The sequence below is a fragment of the Ornithorhynchus anatinus genome, chromosome 5, assembly GCF_004115215.2.
Source record: "Ornithorhynchus anatinus isolate Pmale09 chromosome 5, mOrnAna1.pri.v4, whole genome shotgun sequence".
Taxonomy (NCBI): domain Eukaryota; kingdom Metazoa; phylum Chordata; class Mammalia; order Monotremata; family Ornithorhynchidae; genus Ornithorhynchus; species Ornithorhynchus anatinus.
Window position 1 is genome coordinate 96,955,594 of NC_041732.1, and position 20,962 is coordinate 96,976,555.

The window sequence follows — 20,962 nt, forward strand, 5'->3', positions numbered from 1 at the left end:
CTACTTCACTCTGCTGTCTGAGTTATTTTTCTCCAAAACATTCAGGAAAGATTTCTCCACTCCTCAGGAACTTCCAGTGGTTGTCCATCAACGTCTGCATCAAACAGGAACTCCTCCCCATTGGCTTTAAAAGACTCAATCACCTTGCGCCCTCCTACCTCTCCTGGTGGCTTTCCTATTACAACCCAGTGTGCACCCTTTGCTCGTCAAGTGCCAACCTACTCACTGTACCTCAATCTCGTCTCTCTCACCAACGACCTCTCGCCCACATCCTCCCTCTGGCCTGGAATGCCCTTCTTCATATTTGACAATTACTCTCCCCACATTAAAAGTTTTACTGAAGGCATATCTACTCCAAGAGGCCTTCCTTTACAAAGGCCTCATTTTCACTTCTTCCACTCCCTTCTGTATCGCCCTTGCACTTCAATTTGCTCCTTTTATTCCCCCATCCCTCAGCCCCACAGCAGTTATGCACAGATCCATTCATTCATTCATTCATTCATTCATTCAATTGTATTTATTGAGTGCTTCCTGTGTGCAGAGCAGTGTACTAAGCACTTGGGAAGTACAATTCAGCAACAGAAGCAATCCCTACCCATCAACAGGCTCACAGTCTAGAAGGGAGAGACAGACAACAAAACAAAACAGGTAGACAGGCATAAATCCATAATTTAATGAATTATATTAATATCTGTCTCCCCCTCTAGACTGTGAGCTTACTGGGGGCAGGGAATGTGTCTACCAACTTAGTTGTATTGTACTCTCCCAAGCACTTAGTACAGTGCTCTGCCCAGAGTAAGTGCTCATTAAATTGAGCAATTGATTGGTGAAAAGAAACAATTTCTCACCCTGTGGGTGGTAAGGAGCATGGCCAAATAGATAAAACACAGACTTGGGAGCCAGAGGACCTGGGTTTTCATCCCAGCTCTACCACTTGCCTGCTCTGTGACCATGGGCAAGTCATTAACACGGGCCTGGGAGTCAGAAGGACCTGGGTTCTAATCTCAGCCCCGCCACTTTTCTGCTGAGTGACCTCAGGCAAGTTGCATAACTTTTCTGGGTCATAGTTACCTCAACTGTAAAATGGGAATTAAGACTGTGAGCCCCATGTGGGACAGGTTGTGTCCAACCCAATTTGCTTGTATCTACCCCTGCACTTAGTACAGTGTCTGGCACATAGTAAGTTCTTAACAAATACCAGAATTGCTTAATTTATCTGTGACTCAGTTTCCCCAACTGCAAAATGGGGATTCAGTACTTGTTCTCCCTCCTACTTGCCTATGAGCCCCATGTGGTTCTGGAGCTGTATCTGGCCTGATTAATTTCTATCTATCCCAGTGCTTGATGCGTAATAAATGCTTAGCAAACACAATTAAAAAACAAAACAAAGCAAAACATGGACTTGGTTACCACAGGTAGTTGTACAGGATGAAGTTATTGGCAGGTTCAAGTGAGGTTTGGATGAATGCATGGACAAGATGGAAAAGTTAGTTTTGGGTGTTAAATGGTCCTTCCCTAAATATTGGGAGAGCAACTGCCACATCGGACCTCCAAGAAATCTAACACCACTCTGGGAGGCAGAATATTTTAGTAGATTACTGATCTAGTAATGACATTGCTTATGTTATTCTGCCTTTCTATAAAATTTCATCTTCTGTGGCTAGAGATCAAGTCCAGCACTGGGAATTACAGAGTCTAGTTCCAACTTTCCTGTGTGAATCTGGACACTAATTGTATGACCTTGAGTGTGTCATTTAGCTTTTCTTTTCTACCTCATGAGTCTTGTTCAGTATACATTTCTACCTTTCAAAAAATCAGGAAAATTAATGTCGTCCCCAGTGATTGGCAAATAAAATGCTGTAAACCCTTGCATTCATCCTGTGGAATGGATAATGAGATTTGTAGCCATGGGTATTTTCATGATAATTGATCAAGTAATTAAAAGCCACAGGGACATTGATGGCTATACCCTGAATAATGCAATCGTTTGTTTTGTTAAAGGTTAGGGAACTTCTGAATGTTGCTATCTTCTTTAGACTGTGAGAAGACGAAGAATAATTTGCATGGAAACTTGCCCTCTCTCCTGCATTTCTAAAATTGAGCGGGAACACCCCTGAGATTGTACTGTAGAATAGGATCTGGTCATTTGCGTGGACTTTGCGTTGCTGCTGCTCTCAAACTTCCCAACCCCTCCCCTCTTCCATTGAAAGGGCTACCATGTTCTGCACAAGGAAGTTTGGATGGGAGTAATATAAGGTTGGGCCAGAGGCAGGCCTGTTTGAAATTAGTATTCCACTCTAGCTCTCAGACTCTTCACTTCTGGCAAATGCATAAGAATGAAAAGGAACATGGAAACGGTTGTGTAGGGGAGTTGTGCTAGACACTGTACTCAGCACCGGAACATTTACAACAGTAGCAAGACACATGTAATTGGCTCTCAACTGGTAAATTATAGCATTCTGATACTTCAGAAGGTAACTTTTCTGGCCTGAAATAACAGAATAATTGAGGCCAGTGGGTATTCTGTTTTTTAAAATGGCTAATTTGCTAGTTAAGACCTGGCCCGAAATCTGGGTTGAAAGCAAGTATAGGATTCAGTCAATTGTGCTCTATAAAAACAGGCTCCAGGGCCTCCATCTCCTACAACCACACCGCTGCAGCAAGCCATCATTCACTCAACTGTATTGCAAAGCTTTTCTGGGTCATAGTTACCTAAACTGTAAAAGGGGAATTAAGAGTGAGAGCTCCATGTGGGACAGGTACTGTGTCCAACCCAATTTGCTTGTATCTACCCCAGCGCTTTGTACAGTGTCTGGCACATAGTAAGTGCTTAACAAATTCCACAATTGTTTAATTTATCTGTGACTCAGTTTCCCCAACTGCAAAATGGGAATTCAATACTTGTTCTCCCTCCTACTTGCCTATGAGCCCCATGTGATTCTGGAACTGTATCTGACCTGATTTACTTCTATCTATCTCTGGCAAGTAGGCAGGCAAGTAGAACCAGGTATTGAATTGCCATTTTGCAGTTGGGGAAACTGAGTCACAGATAAATTAAGCAATTGTGGTATTTGTTAAGCACTTACTATGTGCCAGACACTGTATTTATTGAGTGCGTACGGTCTGCAGAGCACTGTACTAGGTGCTTGGGAGAGTAAAATGCAACAATAAATAGACATGTTCCCTGCCCACAATGAGCTTACAGTCTAGAGAGGGGAAGACAGACATTAATATAAATAAATTAATTAAAATATGTGCATAAATGCTGTGGGGCAGTGACGGGGAAGAACAAAGAGAGAAAGTCAGGGCGACGCATACTGGAGTGGGAGAAGAGGAAAGGGGGGCCTAGTCAGGGAAGGCCTCTAGGAGAAGTGCCTTCAAAAATGTTTTGAAACTGAGGAGAGGAATTGTCTGTCAGATTTAAATAGGTAGGGCATTCCAGGCCAGAGGTAGGATGTGGGCAAGAGGTCAGTGGCGAGATAGATGAAATTGAGGCATAGTGAGGTTAGCATTAGAGGATCCAGGTGGGAGGGGTGGGTTGAAGTAGGAGAGTAGTAAGGTGAGGTAGGAAGGGGCAAGGTGATTGAGTGCTTTAAAGCCAATGGTGAGGAGTTTTTGCTTGATGCAAAGGTGGATGGACAATCACTGAAGTTTTTGAGGAGTGGGGAGACATGTTCTGAATGTTTTTGTAGAAAAATGATCCAGCAGCAGAGTGAAGTATGGACTGGAAAGGGGAGAGACAGAAGGCTGGGAGGTCAGCAAGGAGGCTGGCACAGTAATCCAGGCGGGTTAGGATGAGTGATTTTATTAACATAGCAGCAGTTTGGATAGAGAGGAAAGGGCAGATTTTAGCGATGCCTTTGTGGAAAGAGCACAGGTATGAGCATCAGAGGACCTGGGTCTAGTCCCAGCCCTGCTACTTGCCTGCTGGGTGACATGGACTAATCACTTAACTTCTCTGTGCCTCAGTTTCCTCATCTGTAAAATGGAGTTTAAATACCTGTTCTCCCTCCTACTTAGACTGTGAACCCCAAGGGTTACAGAAACTGTTTCTAACCCAATTCTTTTGTATCTACTCCAGCACTTAGTACAGTTCCTGGAACATAGTAAGCACTTAACAAATCCCATGATTATTATATCCCCCTTTCTAATATGGATGAGCCATTTCATCTCGCCTGATTAGGGTTGTTAAGTTTTCATTTGAATCAACTTGCGGGTGGAACATTGGAGTGGAGCCTTGAGGGGAAAGGAGAGGAAGAAATGGAGGGAAGAGGAGGAGAGAAAAGAAAAAATGGAAGAGAAAAGGGGAGAAGGGAAGGAGAGGGAAAGAAGAAAAAGTACAATGTGCAGAAAGAGGACCATCTCCTTCCCCATAGCCTCATCGCTGGCTTTCCTTGGGAAGCAGGATTGGTTGGGAAAGATGCTCTTGGGTCTTTACCCATCCCCCTCCCAGACTACATACCAATGGGGGCCACTTAAATTCTGTCGCCACGGTGGTCGGCTCCAGACTTCCAACCCCACCCCATCCCATGCCCAGCACACTCCACGGAGACCCCATCCTGCACCCAGCTTCCACTGATGCCAAGAGAACCCCAGTTCTGCCAGTTCCCCTTTGGGCCTTGAATACTCCAGCTATTAGGACTCCAGCCCACTCCCAGTTCCCACTCATATCAGAGAGGCCCCAACCATATGACACATGCAAGGTATTCAGCCCTAACTAACAAGGGCAAGGGGCAGAGCTGCCATCTTGGCACCTCCTCTGATTCTTTTCTTAATCTAAGGGCAGGGCGAGCTAGTTATGTGCCCCTTCCTGCCCCAAGAAGTGTGTGGGGGGGGGGGGAAGCCAATGATGTCACCCCCGTAATAACAAGGCTTGGCAGCTGGGCCTCCATCCCTCACCCCCAGAGTAGGTGCTTTGGCTCTTACCCAGATTCAGGATTTCCAGGGGTGGAGGGTGCTGTCTTGTGACCCAGAAAAAATGTCTCTTTCTAAGGACAAAAAAAAAAATCCGGACATAGATCCAGATCTATCCAATCTCTGCAAATTCCATATAACAGGAACTTACTGTATTTTGTTGCTTATGATGGATGTTTCATCAAAGGAGTAGAAAATAAACCCTCTGCTGTTTTTCTTTTGTGACCTCTAGTTAATCTTTCCACTGCAGCTGAAGTTGTTTAATTGTTCTTGACTCTCTTTTCATGATGGACGTGGCCTTGGGGCAGGCTCATAATTTAATTCTTACCGGTCTGGGCAGCACATTAAATTTCAGCTCAGTGATAAAGCACATCTTTGTGTATGCAAGCGTATTTTGTGTGTTCTATTCATGTGGTCTGCTCACTCAATAGCACGGAGAGGATTCTTGAATTGTCCTTGGGCAAAACTGAGAACTGCTGATTTGCATGAATACTTCCAAATGAGTGCCAAAAAGACTCCCACACCTGTTTTAATTTCAGAAGCAGAGGAAGTGATAGTTTGTGAATTGGAAAAACTTAAAAAAGGAGTTGTTTTCCTGAGCTTGAGCATTCACAAAGTGCTGCATTACAATGTTGTAAATAGTCAAATAGAGAAAAATGGCCCTTTTATGATTCTGCAAGGTTTTTTTTTCCTTGGTATATGCTAAGCACTTCCCATGGGCCAGGCACTGTTCTAAGCTCTGGACAAGATACAAGCTAATCTGGTTGGACACAGTCCACGTCCCACATAGGACTCACAATATCAATGTAACTGAGGCATGGAGAAGTTAAGTGACTTGCCCAAGGTCTCACAGTAGATGAGTGGCAGAGGGGAATTAAAACCCAGGTCCTTCTTAGTCCCGGGTCCATGCTCTATCTAGTAGGCCTCATTGCTTCTCTTGCACTGATGCAAGGGACACTGAGGTTGTACTACATTTCATAGGGACAAAACAGCGTGACAAAGACCTGGTGTTCAGGAAGACAATCAAGTACTTGCTAGTGGAGTCAGAAAACCCTCTGCAGGCTTCTTTAAATAATCCCCACACATATCATGTACTAGTTTGGGAATAGTTTGGACTTTGTGGACTCTTTTTTTTGACTTATAGTCAATTTGGACTTCCTGTTTCCTAAGGAAGCTAAATAAGACCAACATTTCTAATTAGTTTGCCATTTTCGATCGTGTTGAACTAAAGGCTTTCTAAGTTATGGCTAGCTAGGGTAAATAGATTTTCATTAAATCTCTGTCTCAGAATTGCCAAAAGGGCACAGAAAACTCTGAAAGGAAATCTTGATCATTCAGAAGGTGTTGAATAAGTTTGATTAATATTGTACTACCTTCTTTTTCTGGTAGTGCAAATTCCAACACCTGAGGTTTCTTTTCCTGGCTGTAACAAAAGCACTTATTGAGTCCTTGCTATGTGCATGTCACTGTAGGCATGTGAACCTTTATTTTATCACTTATTATTATTAAGGTGTAGTACTATTATAACAATTGTCTTTTCTTATGTTGTCAAATCGTCTCCTACCCATAGTGACACCATGGACACATCTTTCCCAGAACACCCCACCTCTATCTGCAGTCTTTCTGGTAGTGTTTCCATAGAGTTTTCTGAGTAAAAATGTGGAAGTGGTTTACCATTGCCTTCTTCTGCACAGTAAATTTGAGTCTCTGCCCTCAACTGTCTCCAATGCCTCGACTGTCCAACATAGGGGAGTTTTGAGTTGTAGCGGATTGCCTTCCACTCACTAGTCACTGGCCAATGTAGTAATGGAATGGGTAATGCCTTTGTTTGACTCTCTCTCCTGTAGTTGAGACTGGTAGAGTACTGGAAAATCTCCAGGTGCCACCCAGGGAGGGGATAATAACAATAGTTTTTTAATAATAGTACTATTACTACTACTAAGAATAATAATATTTGTTAAGGGTTTACTATATGTCCAGGATTGACCTAAACACTGGGATAGATACAAGACAATTTGTTTGGAAATAGTCCCTGTTCCACATGGGGCTCGTGATCTAATGGGGAGGGAGAACAGATATTTAATCTCAATTTTACTGATAAGGAAAGTGAGGCACAGAGAAGTTAAGTGACTTGCCGAGAGTCACATAGCAAACAAGTGAGAGCTACTTAGAGTTCACCTCCTCCAAGAGGCCTTCCCAGACTGAGCTTCCCCTTTTCCCTCTGCTCCCTCTGCTGCCTCTCTATGCCCCCTTCACCTCCCCTCAGCTAAGCCCCCTTTTCCTCCCCTTTCCCTCTGCTCCTCCCCCTCTCCCTTTCCCTCCCCTCAGCACAGTCTCATCCACTCATTTGTATATATTTTTATTACCCTATTTATTTTGTTAATGAGATGTACATCCCCTTGATTCTATTTATTGCTATTGTTTTAATGAGATGTACATCCCCTTGATTCTATTTATTGCTATTGTCTATTTATTGCTATTGTTCTTGTCTGTCTGTCTCCCCCGATTAGACTGTAAGCCCGTCAGTGGGCAGGGACTGTCTCTATCTGTTGCTGATTTGTACATTCCAAGCACTTAGTACAGCGCTCTGCACATAGTAAGCGCTCAATAAATACTATTGAATGAATGAATGAAGTGGAGAAGCTGGGTTTAGAACCCAATATTCCTGACTTAATAATAATAATAATAATAATAATAATCTTGGTATTTGTTAAGCGCTTACTATGTGCAGAGAACTGTTCTAAGCGCTGGGGTAGATACAGGGTAATCAGGTTGTCCCATGTGGGGCTCACAGTCATATTCCCCATTTTACAGATGAGGTAACTGAGGCACAGAGAAGTTAAGTGACTTGCCCACAGTCACAGAGCTGACAAGTGGCAGAGCCGGGATTCGAACCCATGATCTCTGACTCCCAAGCCCGGGCTCTTTCCACTGAGCCACGCTGCTTCTACAGGCCTAGGCTCTTTGCACTAGGCCATGTAGCTAGATATCTGTTAAGTGTACTGAACATTGTACTAAACAGTGGGGACAGTATAAGATAATCAGTAGGACAGAGTCCCTGTCCCACATAGGCTCTAAGTCTGAGGAGGTAAAACAAGTATTTAGTCCCCATTTTACAGTAGAGAAAATGGAAGCACAGAGGAGCAAAATGACTTGTACAAGGTCAAACAGCAAGTAAGTGGCAGAGCAGACACTGGAAACCAGGTTACCTGATTCCCAGGTTCTGCTCCTTCCACTAGGCCTAGCAGTTTCTCATACACATTAACCATATTTTATTCCTACATTTCTATACTTTGAGCTATTTGTTCAGTTTGTTGTTTTGTTGTTTTTGCAGTTTCCATCTTTACCCTCATTTTTCATCCTACTTAGTGAGAAAGTAGACAAATACAATACATAACAAATGAGTGAAAAGTGCTGAGGTGGCAGAGATGTCATGAAACAGAAAGTATTGAGATTAATTAGGAATTTCCTCTAGACTGAAAGCTCACTGTGAGCAGGGAATATGTGGTATTATACTCTTCCAAGTGCTTAATACAGTGCACTGCACACAGTAAGTGTCCAATAAATACCATTGATTGATTGATTAAATTGCTTCCTGGAGGAGGTAATATTTTAAGGGGATTTTGGAAAAGGGGATGTCATTTAGTGTTGATGAAGGGGAGGAGAAATACCAGAACAAGTAGGTCAAGGCAAAACCCTTGACTTACAGCAAAAGTCTCAGCTTTAAGAGATTCAAAGGATTGTTGTAGGAAGACTTTACCTCCAGCCAGATGTTAACCTGTGAGGAAAACTGCACCAACATAGTATTTTCCATCCCTTTTTTGTCTTCATTGTTGGATCCTAACCTAGAGGAAATCATAATGTCCTTAATGATACCTTCATTTGAATAAAGCAAATATAATGGAGGGATTTAATATGAGGGAAGCAGTGTGGCCTAGTAGAAAGAGAATTGGGATTGGGGGTCATTAGTTCTAATCCTGGTTCTCCTGCTTGCCCACTGGATGACCTTGGGCAAGTAACTTAATTTCTCTGTGCCTTAGTTTACTCACCTGTAAATTAGGGATTAAATCCTATCCCTCCTACTTAGTAGGTGAGCCTCATCTGGGGCAGGGACGGGTCCAACATGATTTTCTTATATAATCTACTCCAGCACTGAGTACAGTGTTTAGCCTATAATAGGTGCTTAACAAGTATCATAAAAAAGTATGTGCTATTTGAAAATGGGATACCCTTGAAGTTGGATTCAAGTTTAGTTCATTGTAATTGATCTCTTCCTTATCATGGTGGTTTAGTTGGCTGGAAGTTTGTTCAAAACTCTGTGAAGTTTGCTAGACAAATCTTCAGGAAATGCTGCCACTACACCAGAAAATTTAGATGAATGGACATTATGTTCATTAATAACAATAATAATAATAATGATATTTGTTAAGCACTGTACTACAGAAGCAGCATGGCTCAGTGGAAAAATCCTGGGCTTGGGAGTCAGAGGTCATGGGTTCGAATACCAGCTCTGCCACTTGTCAGCTGTGTGACTGTGGGCAAGTCACTTCACTTCTCGGTGCCTCAGTTACCTCATCTGTAAAATAGGGATTAACTTTGAGCCTCACGTGGGACAACCTGATTACCCTGTATCTCCCCCAGCGCTTAGAACAGTGCTGTGCACATAGTAGGTGCTTAACGAATGCCAACATTATTATTATTAAGTGGTGAGTAATAATGATATTTGTTAAGCACTGTACTAAGTGATGAGTTAGTTACAAAATAATCAGGTCTTACATGGGGTTCACAGTCTAAGTAGGAGGGAGAACAGGTACTGAATCCCCATTTTGCAACAGAGAAGTTAAGTGACTTGCCCAAGGTAGCACAGCAGGCAAATAGCAGAGCTGGATTAGAATTTAGGATCTCTGACTCCCCAGCACATGCTCTTTCCACTAGGCAACATGCTTCCCATATTTATACAACTAGCTAGTGTGCAGAGAGTGTCCTTGAGACATGGCCACCTCACCTAAATGAAAAGGATTTAATCATGCAATACCATAGATTTACTTCAAGGTTTAAGAGAAGAAACAGGGCTTGCAGAGGCATAACTAGGTATTTGTAAGCCTGAAGCAAGTTCCACCACCTGTGACATGCCACCTTCCTATTTCTCTTCCTGTTTTATATAACTGGTTCTGAAGGTTTTCCACGCTTTTAACCAACTTTCTATTCAGATGATTGTATTTGGTCCTCCAGTACAGATTTGATTTGGACTTTGTAGTTGCCTCTTCATCCACTGGATTTTGAGTCTCCTTTTTTCTGTAGGTGTATCTTTCTCCCTGTCATTAAACTGTAAACTTTGTGTGGACAGGAAGTGTGTCAACGCTTCCAAAAGCTCAGTATAGTGCTCTGCACACAAGTGCTCAATAAATATGGTTGACTGATTGACTGTGATAGAGCACGGGCCTAGGAGTTAGAAGGACCTGGGTTCTAATCCTGACTCCGCCACTTATCTGCTGTATGATCTTGAACAAGTCACTTCACTTCTCTGTGGCTCCGTTCCCTCATCTGTAAAATAGAGATTAAAACTGTGAGCCCCATGTGGGACAGTGACTGGGTCCAACCCGATTAACTTATATCTATCCCAGTGCTTAGTATGGTGCCTGGTATATAGCAAGGCTTCAAAAACATTATTATTATTATTATTCTTGTTTAGGGGTGTAGCCTAAAACCCCTCACTCTTGGCTTCAAAGGTCTCCATCACCTTGCCCCCTTCTACCTCCCCTCCCTTCTCTCTTTCTACTGCTCACCCCGTACACTCCGCTTCTCTGCCACTCACCTCCTCACGGTCCCCCATTCACGCCTAGTCTGCTGTTGACCCCGGCCCACATCCTACCGCTGTCCTGGAATGTCCTCCCTCCTCACACCGCCTAACTCTCTTCCCCTCTTCAAAGCCCTACTGAAAGCTCACCTCTTCCAGGAGACCGTCCCAGACTGAGCCCCCCTTTCCCTCTGCTTCCCTTTCCCTCCACCCCAGCCTCTGCTCTTCCCCCTTCCCCTCCCCTCAGCACTGTGCTCATTTGTATATATAACTTATTACCCTATTTATTTTGTTAATGAGGTGTATATCTCCTTGATTCTATTTATCTTGATATTATCTTTCTTTTGTTTTGTTCTGTTTTGCTTTGCTGTCTCCCCCATTTAGACTCTGAGCCTGTCATTGGGCAGGGATTGTCTCTATCTATTGCCGAATTGTACATTCCAAGTGCTTAGTACAGTACTCTGAACATAGTAAGTGCTCAATAAATACTATTGAATGAATGAATGAATGAATGAATGTCACTGGCTTAGATGTCTGCTGGCTCTCCCTTTCTTTCTCTCTCTCTAAGTTCATAGCCTCCTGACTCTTGTAAATCATTGCTGGATCCACTCAACTTTCTCATTTTCTTTCTTATTTTCTTCTGTTCTTGTGCCTTTAAGACTGTTACTTAGACTATGACTGCCCATAAGGAGTTTACAGTCTAGAGAGGGAGACAGTCATTGATATGAATAAATAGATAATTTATGATATAGATTTAAAGATGTGTCCATAAGTGCTGTGGGGTTGAGGGTGCAAGAGTGACTATCTAATGTCCAAAGGTCTCAGATTGAAGTGCATAGATGACACAAAAGAGAGAAGGAGTTGGGGAAAAGAGGGCTTAATCAGGGAAGACCTCTTGGAGGAGATGCGACCTTAGTAGTGCTTTGAAGGTGGAGAGATTGATGCTCTTGTGTATATGGAATGGGAAGGAGTTCCAGGCTAGGAGGAGGACTTGGGAAAGCGTACTGGCTGGGGAGTCAAAAGGATCTGGGTTCTAATCCCAGCTCCACCACTTGTCTGCATTGTGACCTTAGACAAGTCACCTCACTTCTCCAGGCCTCAGTTACCTTATATTCGTGTAGTTATGTACATATTTATAATCATTATTTCATTTATTTTTATTAATGATGTGTATATATCTATAATTCCATTTATAATGATGCTACTGATGGCTGTTTACTTGTTTTGATGTCTGCCTCCCACCTTCTAGACTGTGAGCCCGTTATGGGCAGGGATTGTCTGTATTTGTTGCTGAATTGTATTTCCCAAGTGCTTATTACAGAGCTCTGTGCAAATTAAGTACTCAATACATACGACTGACTGAATGAAAGAATGTGAAATGGGAATTAAGACTATGAGCCCCATGTGGGACAGGTACTGTGTCTGACCTGATTTGTTTGTGTCCAAGCACTTAGTACAGTGCCTGGCACATAATAAGCACTTAACAAATACCACAGTTATTACAGGGAAAGGGGTGGTGTTGAGCTAGACAAGATCGGAACACAGTGTGTAAGCTGGCACTAAATGGGTAGAGTGTGTGGGCTGGTCTGTTTTAGGAGATTAGTGAGGTGAGGTAGGATGGGTCAGCAACTTGTAGTGGGCAGGGAATTTGTCTGTTATAATAATAATAATGTTGGTATTTGTTAAACGCTTACTATGTACAGAACACTGTTCTAAGCACTGGGGGAGATACAGGGTAATCACTTTGTCCCACGTGAAACTCACAGATGTAGAACCCCATTCTACAGATGAGGGAACTGCGGCACACAGAAGTGAAGTGACTTGCCCACAGTTACACAGCTGACAAGTGGCGGATCTAGGATTCGAACCTATGACCTCTGACTCCCAAGCCCGGGCTCTTTTCCACTGAGCCATGCTGCTTCAATATATTCACTCATTCATTCATTCTGTACTCTTCCCAAGAGCTTAGTTCAGTGCTTTGCACACAGAAAGTGCTCAATACATATGTTTGAAGGAATTGAGTTTTTTAAAGCCAATGGTAAGGAGTTCCTGTGGAGGTGGATGGTCAGCCATTGGAGGTTCTTGAGGAGTGGGGAGTCATGAACTGAACGTTGTGTTGATAAATGATTTATGCAGCACAGTGAATTATGAATTGGAGTGGGGAGAGACAGTAGCCCTGGAGGTCAACAAGGAGGTAGACTCAGTAGTCAAAGCGGGATAGGATAAGTGCTTGGCTAAGCATGGTGGCAGTTTGGATGAAAAAGAAAGGATGGATTTTAGCACTGTATTAAATTTAGAACCCACTGGTTGTGATGACAGATTGAATATGTAGGTGAAATGAGAGAAATGAGTTGAGGACAATGCTAAGGTTACGGGCTTGTGAGGTAGGGAGGATAGTGCTGTTGTCTACAGTGATGGAAAAGACAGAGGGAGGACAGAGTTTGTGTGGGAAGATAAAGGAGTTCAGCTTTTTGACTTATTCTGTCTTTCCATCCATCTTCTCTCTAGGTTTTCAGTGCAGTTCACACAGATGCAGGGGACTCATGAACAGTGGCTAAGGCCGACTCTAAATACTCGGTTAGCTCAGACCTCCACCTTCCTCTTCGTAATCATTATAATTATGGCATAGATTAATCACTTATTCCATCCTGTGCAGGAGTAGAATCAAGGTTATGAGGTCAAATTGTAGTTGCATTTTGTTAGACAATTTCTATCTCCTGGATCTCTCTTATGTTTTCTGACTCTTGGTTCACCATTATGCTAAACTCTTTCTTGTTTATTAATTTACCTCCACAGTTGCTCACTCTTCTGTTGTTTCTCTACTGGCTGCTTTTAAATGTTTTGTTCTGGATTGTATTTTTCATCTCTTTTCTTTGGTGTCTCTCCCGCTTGCTGTTCTTAATAGCAGTTATGGTATGTGCCAAGCAACGGGGTAGATACAGAATTACCTGGTTGGTCACAGTCCCTGTCCCAGCTTTGGCCCACAGCCTAAGTAGGAGGAGAACAGATATTTGATCCTCATTTCACCTCATGAGGAAACTGAGGCTGGAAAAATTTAGCGACTTGCCCAAGCTCACACAGGTAGAAAGTGTGGAGCCAGAATTAGAACTCAGGTCTTCCGATTCCAAGGCCTCATTTGCTTTCTCTTTGTACCTGTTCTGGCATCCTTCCTGACCCTTCCACCCTACTCTCCGTCCCATTCTGCCCTTATGCTCTGCCTCTGAAGCAGAAGAAAACTTACTTTTCCTCATGGTGGTGCCAGTCTGACTGGGAGAGTTGGGAGGGCGTGAGTAAGATTAGGAAGAGATGCAGCATGGCCTCATGGATAAAGCATGGGCCTGGCAGTCAGAAGGACTTGAATTCTTAGGAAGAGAAACAGCGGGCGTAGTGGAAAGAGCACAGGCTTGGGAGTCAGAGGTCGGGGGTTCTAATCCCAGACCTGCCACTTGTCAGCTGTGGGACTTTGGGCAAGTCACTTAAGTTCTCTGTGCCTTCATTACCTAATCTGTAGAATGGGGATTAAGATTGTGAACCCCATGTAGGACAACCTGATGACTTTGTATCTACCCCAGTGCTTAGAAAGGTGCTTGGCTCACAGTAAGCTCTTTTTTGCTTTGCTGTCTGTCTCCCCCGTTTAGACTGTGAGCCCATTATTGGGCAGGGATTGTCTCTATCTGTTGCCGAGTTGTACATTTCAAGCGCTTAGTACAGTGCTGTGCACTAAGTAAGCGCTCAATAAATACTATTGAATGAATGAATGAATGAACAAATGCCATCATTATTATTACTATTATTATTATTATTATTATTCTAGTCCCGGCTCCACCACCTGTTGACTGTGTGACCTTGGTCAAGTCACTTATTTCTCTCAGTTACCTCATCTGTAAAATGGAGACTAAGACTAAACCCAGTGTGGGACATGGAGTGTGTCCAACCTTATTACCTGTATCTACCTGAGCTCTTAGAACGCTGCCTGGTACATAGTAAGTGCTTATCAAATACCATAAAAAAGTATGTTGCCTCAGGCAATGCAGAATTTTAAATAGCATATATCTGGTGATTTATTTATTTATATTAATGCCTGTTTTTCACTCTAGACTGTAAGCTCCTTGTGGGCAGGGAATGTATCTATTTATTGTTATATTGTACTTTCCCAAGCACTTAGTAAAGGGTTTTGCACACAGTAAACACTCAATAAATACAATTGAATGAATGAATGAATTGATGACTGTAATCTATGAGTGGGAATGGGGGTAATCATGCCTAGCCTAGGCGGGGAGAAGATAGAATAATCATCTTTTTGGCTTAATAGCACACCTAATTTTGTAACTTTTATGTATTTTTTTTAGGTTTATTTCCTGCCATTCTAAATTTGGCTAGTAATGCTCATATCCGCACCAATGCCACATGTGGGGAGAAGGGGCCGGAGATGTTCTGCAAACTGGTGGAACACGTTCCCGGACGACCGGTACGCAATGCCCAGTGCAGAATATGTGACCACAACAGTGCTAACTCCAAAGGTAAGTGTGTGTGGCTCCTTACTGGTCCACACTCCTCTCTGTCTCTCTCTCTCTCTGACTTGTGTGTTTCCATATTAAACAGAAAACAGAAACTTCTAGCGCCAAGCACTGTAATAAGCTCTGGGGCAGATATAAGATAATCAGGTCCCACATGGGGTTCACAATCTAAGTAGAAGCAACATGGCCTAGTGCATAGAGCATGGGCCTGGAAGTCAGAAGGTCATGGGTTCTAATCCCTGCTCCGCCACTTGTCTGCTGTGTAACTTTGGACAAGTCACGGCGTGGCTCAGTGGAAAGAGCACGGGCTTTGGAGTCAGGGCTCATGAGTTCGAATCCCAGCTCTGCCACTTGTCGGCTGTGTGACTGTGGGCAAGTCACTTAACTTCTCTGTGCCTCAGTTCCCTCATCTGTAAAATGGGGATTAAGACTGTGAGCCCCACGTGGGACGACCTGATTCCCCTATGTCTACCCCAGCGCTTAGAACAGTGCTGGGCACATAGTAAGCGCTTAACAAATACCAACATTATTATGAGAAGCAGCGTGGCTCAGTGGAAAGAACCCGGGCTTGGGAGTCAGAGGTCATGTGTTCGAATCCCGGCTCTGCCACTTGTCAGCTGTGTGACTGTGGGCAAGTCACTTCACTTCTCTGTGCCTCAGTTACCTCATCTGTAAAATGGGGATTAAGACTGTGAGCCTCATGTGGGACAACCTGCTGACCCTGTATCTACTCCAGCGCTTAGAACAGTGCTCGGCACATAATAAGCGCTTAACAAATACCAACATTATTACTTCAGTTCTCTGGGCCTTGGTTCCCTCACTATAAATGGGGATTAAGGCTATGAGCCCTATGTGGGACAGGAACTGTGTCCATCCCAATTATCTAGTATCTACCCCAGTGCTCAGAGTAGTGCCTGGCACAAAGTAAGCACTTAACAAATACCACAATCATTATTATGATTATTATTATTAGGAGGAAGAACAGGTTTTGAATCCCAGTTTTGCAGATGATGGAAAAGAGGCACAAGGAAGTAAAGTGAAGTGTCAGTGTCATACAGCAGGTGTGTGGCAGAGCCAGGATTAGAACCCAGGTCCTCAGATTCCCAGGCCCATTCTCTTTCTACTAGACCATGCCCCTTCCCAATTTTCTCTTCTAATTTCTCTTATAATTTTGTACGGTCCCTTGGGCCTATTGAAGTTACATATGGGCGGAAAAGATAAAGGAAGGACTAAGCTCCAGTAACAACTCTTTCTTTCACCAGAGCATCATCCCATCTCCAATGCTATCGACGGTACCAATAATTGGTGGCAGAGCCCCAGCATTCAAAATGGGCGGGAGTATCACTGGGTCACAATCACCCTGGACCTAAGACAGGTGAGAGTTCACGGACCTGAAAACGAACACAAATGTCATAAGGATCTTTACTCTTCTTGTTGTTTTAATGGGCACCAAATGGTTTCTGTCCTTTTTTATATTATTTTTATATTACTTTCTGAGGCACTGCCAATGGGGATACATTTATTTGAAAGTACTGGCTATTGCTTTTTCTTATACTACTTCTTTCAGGCAGTTGGGGAGGAAGAATCAAATTGATTGGGAAATTCTCAGAAGAAAGTGCCAGTGGTGCTGGGTAAATGGCAAAATCACTGTCATTTATTCAGCTTTTCCACTGTACAGAACCCCATACTTCACACTTGAGAGCACGATAGCACTTATGTACTTATGTACATACCCTTATAATAACAGTAGTTGCTAAGTCCAAAGAACTGTTCTAAGTGCTGGGGTAGATACAATCTAATCAGGTTGGACACAATCCCTTTCCCACATAGTACTCACAGTGTCAATAATCAGTCCGTCAATTAATCAAATTTATTGAGTGCTTACAGTGTGCAGAGCACTGTACTAATTTCTTGGAAGTCAGGATGGCCAAGCGGTATAAGGCACTGCATTCAGGTTGTAGTCTCCTCTGGAGGTGTGGGTTCAAATCCCTCCTCTGACATGTATGAGAAGCAGCATGGCCTTGTTGCAAGGGCATGGGTGTGGGAGTCAGATGATGTGATTTCTAATTCTGGCTCTGCCACTTGTCTGCTGTGTGACCTTGGGCAAGTCATTCAACCTCTCTGTGCCTCAGTTACCTCATCTGTAAAATGGATTAAGACTGTGCGCTCTCCGTGGGACAGCCTGATTGCCTTGCATCTACTCCAGCATTTAGAACAGTGCTTTACACATAGGAAGCGCTTAACAATTACTATGATTATTAATAATAATTACAAAACAATTGAATTGGCAGGCACGTTCCCAGCCCATAATGAACATACAGTCTAGAGGATGAGCTTACAGTAAGAAGGAGAAGTTATTTAATGATGATAATAATAATGATGGTATTTGTTAAGCACTTACTATGTGCTAGGCACTGTTCTAATAACAATAATGTTGTATTTGTTAAGCGTTACGATGTGCAGAGCACTCTTCTAAGCGCTGGGGTAGACACAGGGGAATCAGGTTGTCCCACGTGGGGCTCACAGTCATCATCCCCATTTTACAGATGAGGGAACTGAGGCACAGAGAAGTGAAGTGACTTGCCCACAGTCACACAGCTGACAAGTCGCAGAGCTGGGATTTGAACTCATGACCTCTGACTCCAAAGCCCATGCTCTTTTCCACTGAGCCACGCTGCTTCTAAGCACTGAGGCAGATACAAGGTAATCAGGTTTTCCCCGTGGGTCTCACAGTCTTAATCCCCATTTTATAGATGAAGTAACTGATGCACAAAGAAGTTAAGTGACTTGCCCGAAGTCACACAGCTGATAAGTGGCGGAGCTGGGATTAGAACTCATGACCTACTATTCCCAAGCTTGGGCTCTTTCCACTTTCATTTTTTAGATGAGGTAACTGAGGCACAGCGAAATGAAGTGACTTGCACAAGTTCACACAACAGACAAGTGGTGGAGTTGGGATTAGAATCAAGGTCCTTCTGACTCCCAGGCCTGTGCTCTATCCACTATTCATTCAATAGTATTTATTGAGCACTTACTATGTGCAGAGCACTGTACTAAGCGCTTGGAATGAACAAGTCGGAAACAGATAGAGACAGTCCCTGCCCTTTGACGGGCTTACAGTCTAATCGGGGGAGACGGACAGACAAGAACAATGGCAATAAATAGAGTCAAGGGGCTCCTATTCTATTCTATTCTATTCTATTCTATTCTATTCTATTCTATTCTATTCTATTCTATTCTATTCTATTCTATTCTATTCTATTCTAGAATCCACTAGGCCAAGCAGAGTCAAACTCTATATTTGGGTTACAGGATTTTCCTTCTCTGCAATTTGCATCTTTATTTTCTCATCATGTTTTCATAATCTTTGCAACTCTAAAGCAAGGGTGGGTCTATCACATATTTCATATAAGAATTAAGTTCAAGAGGAGATGAAAAAGCAGGAAGAAAGGAAGGGAGAAGAAAGAGGATGGTAAGGAGGTACCGGAGAGTGCTTCTCTTAAGTAATTCATTTCTGTTGGACATTTCCAAATGCTGAACATACACAATGTACCATCAAGTTCTCACCCTTCTGCTCCTTTTCCTTCTGTGTCCATCACTGCTTATACTTTTGTGGTATAAAATATAACCTTTTATTTGCCCTTAAAGTTATTTGTTTGGGGCAATTGTATGAGTAAATATGGTATTAATGCATTGGAAATCAGGAGTTACTCTTTAGTTTTGTTTAAAATGAAGAGTGAATTGCATGATTCACATTATTCTGTATTCTGGCTGCTAATGTATGCAAATAGAGAGCAGTTGGAGGTGTTTTCTGAGTGTTCACATCATTGATGCTAATGAGCAGTTTTCATGACACATAACTGCGGCTTATTCTTTTAATAACCCCTTTCAACATTAGAAATAAATAGAAGAAATCACAGCGGTGGAAATATTTATTTTCCTTTCAAAGTAATACTTTGGGCATCCAAACCACAGCTTCATGCTGCTCATTTAATCTGATTTGTGAAGTTTGGCAGTGCCCTACCAACTAATTTAATACAAAGGCTTTATTTAGGAGTACACAGATAAAACTAAACATTTTATTTAAAATGAGATTTATCATTTTTTTTTACTATTAATAATGGTAATAATTATTATTATTATTCATTCACCCTTGCACTTGGATTTGCACCCCTTTATTACCCCTTCTTCAGCCCCACAGCACTTGTGGGCATATCTGTAATTTATTTATTTACATTAATGTCTATCTCCCCCTCTAGACTGTAAGCTTTTTGTGGGCAGGGAATGTCTACTAACTCATTTATATTGTACTCTCCCGAGTCTTTGTACAGTGCTCTGCACACAGTAAACAATAAATACAATTGATTAATTGATTCATTATAAGAATTGTCTTGAACAAATCTCTCTCTGCAGTCTTGCATTTCTTCTTGCCTTCAAAACATCTTTACTTGGATGTCCTCCTGTCACCTCAAACTTAACATGTCCAAAACAGAGCTCCTTATGTTCCTTCCCAAACCCCTGTCCTCCCCTTGACTTTCTCATTACTGTAGACAGCACCATCATCCTTCCTGTCTCACAAGCCCGTAACCTTGGTGTTTTCCGTGATTCCTCTCTGTGATTCCAACCACACATTCAATCCATCACTAAATCTTGCTGGTCCCTCCTTTACAACATTGTTAAAATCCACCCTTTTCTCTCCATCCAAACTTCTACCATGTTAATGCAATCACTCATCGTATCCAACCTGGATTAATGCATTATCCTCCTTGCTGACCTCCCAGCCTCCGGTCTCTCCCCACTCCAGTTCATACTTCACTCTACTGCCCGGATCATTTTTGTACAAAAATGTTCAGAATATTTCTCCCCACTCCTCAAAAAACTCCAGTGGTTGCCCATCCACCTCCATATGAAACAAAAACTCCTCACCTTTGGCTTTAAAGTACTCACCTTGCCCCCTCCTATCTCGACTCACCTTATGCTATCTGTAGAATCATTCGTCTACAGGGGAAGGTGCATAGCCTAGGGGAAAGCGCATGAACCTGGGATTCAGAGGAGCTGGGTTCTAATCCTGACTCTGCCACTTGTCTGCTGTGTGACCTTGGGAAAGTCATTTAGCTTCTTTGTGCCTCAGTTATCTCAACTGTAAAATGGGGATTAAGATTGTGAGCCCCATGTGGGACAGGGACGGTATCCAGCCTGACTAGCTTGTATCTACTCCAGCACATAGTACACTGCCTGCTACATAGTAAGCACTGAACAAATACCATTTTAAAAATTCCATTTTAGCTGCTGGGGAAATCCAGGATGCTTTCTTGGGCTCCCTAATGGAAAGACATGGGTCTGAAAATCAGGAGACCTAGGTTTTGGTCCCAGTTCTGTCTCTTGTCTGCTGTGTGACCTTGGGGAAGTCACTTAACCTCTCTGGGCTTTGGTTTCCTCATCTGTAAAATGGTAACAGTTGTGAGTCCTGTGGAGTTCCTAAATTTTCTCTGATTTTATAATCTGGAAATGGGTCACTTAGTATACTTAACTTCTCCAAAGAGCAAAGGTCTACTTTTTAATTTTCCTACTTCCTATGTTCCAGATTTTAGCACAATTGTTTGGTCTTTAGTTAGAGCTTAATAAGTGATATAAAAAAATATGCCTGTGTATTCCTAAATTCCACAGATATCAAGCTCTGGAATCTTTCTTCTTGAAAAGTTTGTTTGCTTTTAAACTGTAAGAAGGAATGAGT

The 20,962-nt window shown here is 42.7% G+C and overlaps 1 protein-coding gene across 1 annotated transcript in view; it reads left to right on the forward strand.

The window, feature by feature from the left end:
- The first annotated feature begins 1,907 nt into the window (after positions 1-1,907).
- Positions 1,908-20,962, forward strand: part of LAMA1 (laminin subunit alpha 1) — a 182,851-nt gene continuing 163,796 nt past the window's right edge. Inside the window, exons 1-3 of the mRNA XM_039912223.1 lie at positions 1,908-2,001; positions 15,061-15,231; positions 16,491-16,603. Of these exons, the coding sequence (XP_039768157.1) occupies positions 1,908-2,001; positions 15,061-15,231; positions 16,491-16,603 (378 nt within the window). The remainder of the gene's footprint in view (positions 2,002-15,060; positions 15,232-16,490; positions 16,604-20,962) is intronic.